At 36.5% G+C, this 7500-nt stretch overlaps 1 protein-coding gene across 1 annotated transcript in view; it reads right to left on the reverse strand.

The window, feature by feature from the left end:
- The window catches only part of Tmem62 (transmembrane protein 62), a 34622-nt gene that overhangs the window by 24507 nt on the left and 2615 nt on the right, over positions 1-7500 (reverse strand). The window contains exons 3-5 of the mRNA XM_023712521.1: positions 6580-6717; positions 3756-3801; positions 88-229 (exon numbers count right to left, since the gene is read on the reverse strand). Of these exons, the coding sequence (XP_023568289.1) occupies positions 88-229; positions 3756-3801; positions 6580-6717 (326 nt within the window). The remainder of the gene's footprint in view (positions 1-87; positions 230-3755; positions 3802-6579; positions 6718-7500) is intronic.

The following is a 7500-nucleotide window of genomic DNA, read 5'->3' on the forward strand; positions in this document are numbered from 1 at the left end:
GATAATTTTAAATGATCCATCCACATGCATCGACGAGAAAAAAAAAAAAAAGGTAATCTACAAAGGAAAGTGAAATTGTTACTGTACCTCATCTAAAATTCCAAAGAAATTATAGGGCCTCTTAGGCCCTGGAGTTTGGGTGGCATCAACTGAGATGAAAGAATAGTTGCCAAAAGGAGTACTGTGGACATAATGGAAAGAGCCATCCTTGCGTACAGCAGAGTACTTCCTAAAAAAATACAAGACAAGAAATTTTTAGTGCAATCATAAAAAGACAGAATTAATTTAAATTTTATCCCAATATAACACTAATTTTTTCCCCTTTGAAAAAGAGATGCCCTGATCTGACAGAGAAGTACAATAAACCAGATAGATGTAAACTGGATAAATTAATAAAAAGTTTCAAAGTTCTTGAAATGTCTCTAAAGACCAATGTAAAATAATTCATCAATAACCAAACACAAAGTCCCCCCAAAAAAGAAGGAAAAAAAGGGCTATTTTAAGCAGTTGCTTAAATATTCAAAACTAAATGAATCAGAATCTAGTGGCATAGAAGTTATCAATCATTTAATAATGTAGCACTTAGCAGAAGTCTTGGTGTAATAAGATACAAAAGGTGTTCACTTTTTAAAACAAAACCACAGAGGCTTAATTCACAAGGAAGACTTGCAAAGGTGAACTCATCAAGCCAGAAGAAAAATGTTAATCTACTTGTGGGTTGATAAATCTGTTTTGGTTCCTAAGAATATATTGATAACATATATAATTACTGATAATATCTAGTAATGAAAGTCCTGATGACTGTAAGTGTCAATAATTACTTATGACCATAAAGTTGGACAATGAAGAGTAGGAAAAAACAACGGGGGGGGGGTTGAAGAAAGAATGGGTGAGGCGCTGGTTGTATTGCAACCATACACATATTATTCAAATATTATAACCCCAGAAGGGTATTATCTTTTATCAAAGTGTCTTACATGTTTTACCTAAGAACACAAAGTACATGCAGAATTACAAATAAGCTGGGCACAGAAGCACATGCCGATAATTCTAGCATTCAGGGAGGCTGAGCCAGGAACACTGCCTGGCCAACTAGACTTAGAAAGACCTATCTCTAAATAAAAAATGTAAACAGGGCTTGAATTTAATTCCCAATACCACCCCCTAAAAAAATCACAAATAAACTTCCAAAGCTTATTATGCTAAGAGATGGCCATGTTTAAGCAAAACAACCGTCAAATATATCATAATCAGAGTAAACATATTATCATAGATATTACAAGTGATACTAAAAAGTTATCTAAACTTAATTTAAAGAAACTCAACAGGTTCTATCACATCTCATCTTAGTATTTTTTTTTAAATTTCTATTTCCGGTTTTTATTCCACATGAACATATTTATTTCTATTTTTTCTTGCTTATTTTCAACTATTCTTCAGGATTTTGTAATCTTATATACATTGTTTCTTTCCCGACATTTTAACACATTAAAACCCAACTGTTTAAAAGCTTATAAATTAGTCCACTGACTGGCTTAGCATAGTTCTGGGTATAGATAACGGGGAGGCCCACTCTGGGTGTGGGTGCAGCATTTAAAAGGCAGGAAGACTGGAAAAGATAAAAGGGACAGGCAGGCTGCGGCCACTGCTGTGCTACTGTGATGCCCCTCTGCTATGCCACCCTGCATTGAAGACAGCCAATTAGGGACTGAAACTTCTATCAACTGTGAGCCAAAATAAACCTTTCTTTCTTTAACGTTGAGTGTCAACTGTTTTGCCTGAGCATCAAGAAAAGTATGATAGGCCCTTTCCATATGACTGGACTATTGCCAGATCTTACTATTTAGTACATATATCCACTATTTCTCCTTTTCTGTTTTTTTTGTTTTGTTTTGTTTTGTTTTGTTGTTGCTGTTTTGTTGTTTTTTTTTTTTTTTTGCAGAACAGGGGATTGAACTCAGGCCCTGTGCTTGCCAGGAAAGCACTTATTCCACTGAGCCATCTCCCTGGCCCTTCCTTTTCTGTTGTGAGAATTATAAAACACTATTTTTATTCTGGTATGAAGTTTCTTAAGGACCTAAACTGGATTAAGAACCACCCATGACATTTAAATTTTTATACTGGTTACTTAAAACTTTTGTAAATTGGTCCTAAGCTACAGATTCAATATTATATCAGTCCTCAAAATGAAACTTATTCTTTGCCAGTTTCCTTCCTGTCCCCTCAAAAGCTCATTCTATCTTTTAAAGCACTGTTCATGCCTGTTCTTTTTCTAAAATATATTGCTTGGTATTCCTCCTCTAAATGCAACCCATCTTTCAAACCCAGACATAATTTTCATTTCTTTTATAAAATCTTCTCTGTGTCCACTCCATGGGATCTCAGCCTACTTTTTGTTTTGGTCTTTTTTTTTTTTTTTTAATTTTTTTATTTATTTGTGTGTGGCCAGCTCAGCCCACCAGGGGGCGGGGCTGGCTGGCATGTGGTGCTGGGGGATTGAACCGTGGTCCCTTTCCTTTGCTAAGCTTGTTCTAAGTAGGTGCTTTAGACCACTGAGCCATCTCACCAGCCCCTTGTTTTGGTCTTTTTGAGACAGGTTTTCACTATGGAGTTCAGGCTAGCCTTTAAACTTATTTTGTAGCCCAGGCTGACCTTGAACTCAGTGATCCTGCTGCCTCAAAACCACTCCTACCTCCCCAATCCATCCTACTGGGATTTCAGGTGTGTGCTTTTTATTTCAAATGTTTGCTTTTGATTTCTTACAATGACTACCATATGCAGGGCCAATGAGATAGCTCATCAGACTAAGCACCTGCATAGGCAATCGCAGGGACCAGGGTTCAATCCCCAGTACTACATTCCAGGCCAGCCCCTCCCCCAGGCATGCTGAGCATGGTTGTGCACACCTGTAATCCCAGTGCTAGGGAAAACAGGAGGATCACTATGAGTCCAAGCTGCATAGTGAGACCCTGTACCAAATACATTAAAAAAAAAAAAAAAATTACCACATGCAACCCATTCTAGCACTTCATCAGCCATTTCTTTGTGTTCTTTGCTCCATAAAGAGTTTTTATCTCTCTTAACTAGAATACAAGTTTCTTGAAGGCAGACACCAAGTATTTTACATTAGCTCTTTTAGCTTTTAGACTGTTCACCAGTGATAGGTAAATAGTTGCCACTTGATCAAATGACAATGTAGAACCAAGCTGACAAGTACATAGAACTGAAAGTACAACTGCAACCAGAAGAATCATTGCAGTGCACTGAAACTGGACAGTCAGTACTGTAACTCACAGATCCCCAGCCCTTTTCACATTCATGACAGATCAAGAAAATGTTGATATTTGCATGACACGGGTAGCATAGCCAGGGGTGACAGCCATCCCAGGACTGAGAGAATCAGTATCTCACCCTTCAAATCCCAATGGCCACAGCACATCTCTGATCTAAATGACTTCTACTAGATACGACAATGGCCAACAAAACATCTGTGCAAATACTAAAAGTACCCCTGGCAAAACAAGGCTTAATGTATCTGAAGCAAAAAGAAAGAAAATGTTCAAACAGAAAGAACACAATCTGTCACACACGCAAAAAAAAAAAAAAAAAAAAAAAAAAAGAAAGCTTCCTTTGCAAAATTACCAAAGATTCTTTAACAGAAATTTTGGCTGCTAAATAATGTTTTCACGCATTCAATGTATTGACTCTTGGTTACAGACTCTACTTAGTGGTCCGTCTTTTGTTCATTTCGATACCTGTAATAGTTCTTGACGCTCTCCAGACTTGGAATGTTGTATGCATCTAATTAAAAAGAAAAACAAAAAGAGCAAGCATTCATCTATATGACAAAGAAAAATGGAAACAATTTTTTCTATGGTAGGATGCCACTGAATTAGATTGATAATTTTAAAAATTTGGTAACTTAACCCAGATTACGTGGAAGCTTTAAGGCCCCAGCACACTGGAGAATAATAGGTACTTTTACATTTTATTAGAAACAAACTCAGTTAAAGTCATGAGATAGCATTATTGCTGCTGTTTCGGTCATCTAATCATAGAAGCCAAAAAGAAGTGAAATCAGGCCTGTTTCATAAATCTATGCCAAGTGCTTCTAAACAGCAGATCACTTTGATCTGAGAGACAAAGCCCCTCTCTTTAAATCTTAAAAAAAAAAAAAAAAAAAAAAGATTCAGTGTGAAAGGAGTTACAAAATAGTAAGGTTTAGGATATCATAAACTACTTATCTGGAAACATAATGACTACACAGATCTTGACTATCCAGCTGCAATAATTAAAACTGTTGCCTTTGACTTCTAGGACTCTACCATATTTCTAATAACTTTAAAATAAACTGTAAGCCCAATTCAGGCCAAAAGAAATATTAATATGAATGTGATCCTTTTGCTAAACAAGAAACCAACTCTGTTATAACTGAATCTTTTATTAATTTTTATTTATTTTTAACTGAATCTTAATTTTAAAAAAACTAGTTTGCTTCCCTATCACAATACTTATTAAAAAAAAACTTATGGGGCCAGGGAGATGGCTCAGTGGAATAAGCACTTCCCTGGCAAGTGCAAGGGCCTGAGGTCAATCCCCGGTTCTGAAAAAAAAAAAAAAAAAAGAGTACCTGCTATATATGTCTGTAATTATATAAAACTCTAAAACATACAAAGGACATTAAAAAAAAACTTATACTACAAGGATTTATGCCTATACAAGTCAAATTACATTACTATGTACTCCAGAGTGCTACCCAGATTATTTAATACTAAGAGTCTTTTTGATATTTATTACATAAAATGAAGAAGTCAGTAGTTTGACTGGGAAGTTTTTTAAAAAATATGTACATTTACTATTTACTGCAAAAGAATTAGGTCTGTACCTCTAATTAGGATCAAGAAAAAAAGGGAAATATAAATGTGCCAGAGAAAGTTGTCAGCCAAATCTCTGATATTTAATTTGTAATGCCTAGCTGCTTTGTAAGAACTATTTATAATCAGGGCATTTTCTGTTTTTGCTTTAGAAAACTAATAGCTATGTATTTCATGAGGCAGTTATCTTTTAAATTAATAGTCTTATAAAACAAATTAGGAATCCCAGAGCTTGGGAGGCTGAAAAACAGGAAGGATCACTATGAGTCCAATCTGTGTAGTAAGACCCTGTAGACTGTGTACTAAATACATAAAAATAAATAAATAAAAATAAAACAAATTAGGGGTCACCCCATTAGGGACCCTTCCTGGAAATCCAGGAACTATTCTTTCTGTTTTCAAAAAAACTTTCCTAACCTTAAAAAAGTACTGACAGATACATGTATAATACCCATGAATTAAATAAACAACAAAGTCAGTCTTTATAAAACATACCTATTCTCAGGACTCATTTGGAGAAAACCTCATTTCCATATTAATATAATTATAACCAAAAAAAGGAGAAGAATTACCCATTTTTCTGCCTATGTCTAGGGAAATTTGTATGCTGTTGAAAGTGTATAAAGTTTATAGGATCGGTCTGGGGAGATAGCTCAGTGATCTAAGTGCCTGCCTGGCAGGCACAAAGACCCAAGTTTGATCCCCGGTACTGCATGCTGTGCCAGTCCCAGAACCCCAGGTGCACTGTACCACCAACACAGAGTATGGTGGTGCATGCCTATAATCCCAGTGTTGAGGAGGCTGAGACAGGAGGATCACTATGAGTGTGTACTGCATAGGGAGACCCTGTACCAAGTGAATAAATAAAAAATTAAAGTTTATACAATAAAATTCTTTCTGTGTAAGGTAGTTCCATGGATTTTGACAAATACATAGTCATGTATTCAAGACCACAATCAAACTACAGAAAAGTTTCATCACCCCCCTAAGATATATTCATGATGACTCCTTTTTTTCCTTTTTGTGGTACTTCAGATTGAACTCAGGACCTTATGCTTGCCAGGCAGGCACTTATTCCACTGAGCTATCTCCCCGGCACCCCCCCCCCCAATTTTTTTTTTTTTGAGATAGGGTCTCAATATGCAGTTCAGGCTGGCCTTGAGCTCACTTTGTGACCCAGGCTGGTCTCGCACTCACAATGATCCTCCTGTCTCAGCTTCCTGAGTGCTGGATTACAGATGTGTGCCACCACACCAGCTCATGATGATTTTCTGTAGTCAGTCCCTTCCTCTACCCCTACTCTTGGCAACTGTAACCTTTTCTCTGCCTATAGTTTTGCCTTTTTTAGATGGTCTATAAATAGAATCGTCTAGTAGATGATCATGAAGACTTATGGCTTTAGCTTCTTTCACTTAACAAAATATAGATTTTAAAAAACATTTGCCTACATAATTTTTGGTAGAAGATTTTCTCCCAGATAAAGAAAAGAACCATATAAACTTCCATTGCAAAGACTAAGCACAATATCTGAAGTTTTAAAATCATATATCATAACTGTACAGTGTCAGAGTAATAGCCTTCAATAAGTTCAAACTTATGCTATAATTTCTCATTTTGAATTTGTACAATCTAAACTGAACACTCTAGGTTCCTGAAGGGAAAAAAAAAAATCTAGTCTTTATTATATCTGGGTCTTTGCTCTTACCATGATTTCCTCTGATATCCAGCCACTTGGTTTTTTCCATGACCCTTGTCTTCTTCAGGATACCATGGTAAGTTTGCCATTCTATCTCCTGCTGCCTGGATCCCAACTGCTCCTTTGTTTTGGCATCTGTCAAGTCTCCTGTAAATTTACAAAAGAAATGAATGGCAATGTATTTAGCTTCTTTCACTCAACAAAATATAGGTTTCTAATAAACGCCGTGTTTTTTAAAATGCACAAAGATAAATAGTTAAACTATTCAATGTGGACAAACACAACCACTCATAAGTCCATGTATGTCCAAAGCAAGTCATCTAAACTAACTAAACTATCTCAGCAAAGACTTTACCATGTTAAAAAGTCCTTATTTAACCTATGAATGTAGAAAAACATGTATCTTCAATGAAAACAGAAAAAAAAAAAAAAAAAGAAAAAAAGAAACACAGCACAAGGCTGGGTCTGATAGTACATGTCTGTAATCCCAGCACTTGGGAGCCTGAGGCGGAAAGACTGCTGCGAGTTCCAGGCCAGCCAGGACTGCATAGTGAGACCCTGTCTCAGTCACACACACACACACACACACACACACACACACACACTGACACACACACACAGACACACAGACACACACACACACACACACACAGAAAGAGAGAGAAAGCAATACAAGGAGTATTTCCCTTTCAAATACTCCCTACTCTTCCAGAGTAACTGTCTGCCATCTCAGTCTCTTTTCCCCTTTGTCCTCCATCTTCAAATAGTCTGGGGGGGAGGTTACAAAATGCATCAATAGACTGACAAAATGAGAATCTATAAAAATGCCAACACTCTGGCAGCTGTCCAATGCCTATTGCAACCCTATGTCCAGCCCCTAAATCAGGATATGTAATCTAACCAAGAACTATGTTTATAGCAAGAAGCAAT

The sequence above is a fragment of the Octodon degus genome, unplaced genomic scaffold, assembly GCF_000260255.1.
Source record: "Octodon degus isolate 3935 unplaced genomic scaffold, OctDeg1.0 scaffold00002, whole genome shotgun sequence".
NCBI lineage: Eukaryota > Metazoa > Chordata > Mammalia > Rodentia > Octodontidae > Octodon > Octodon degus.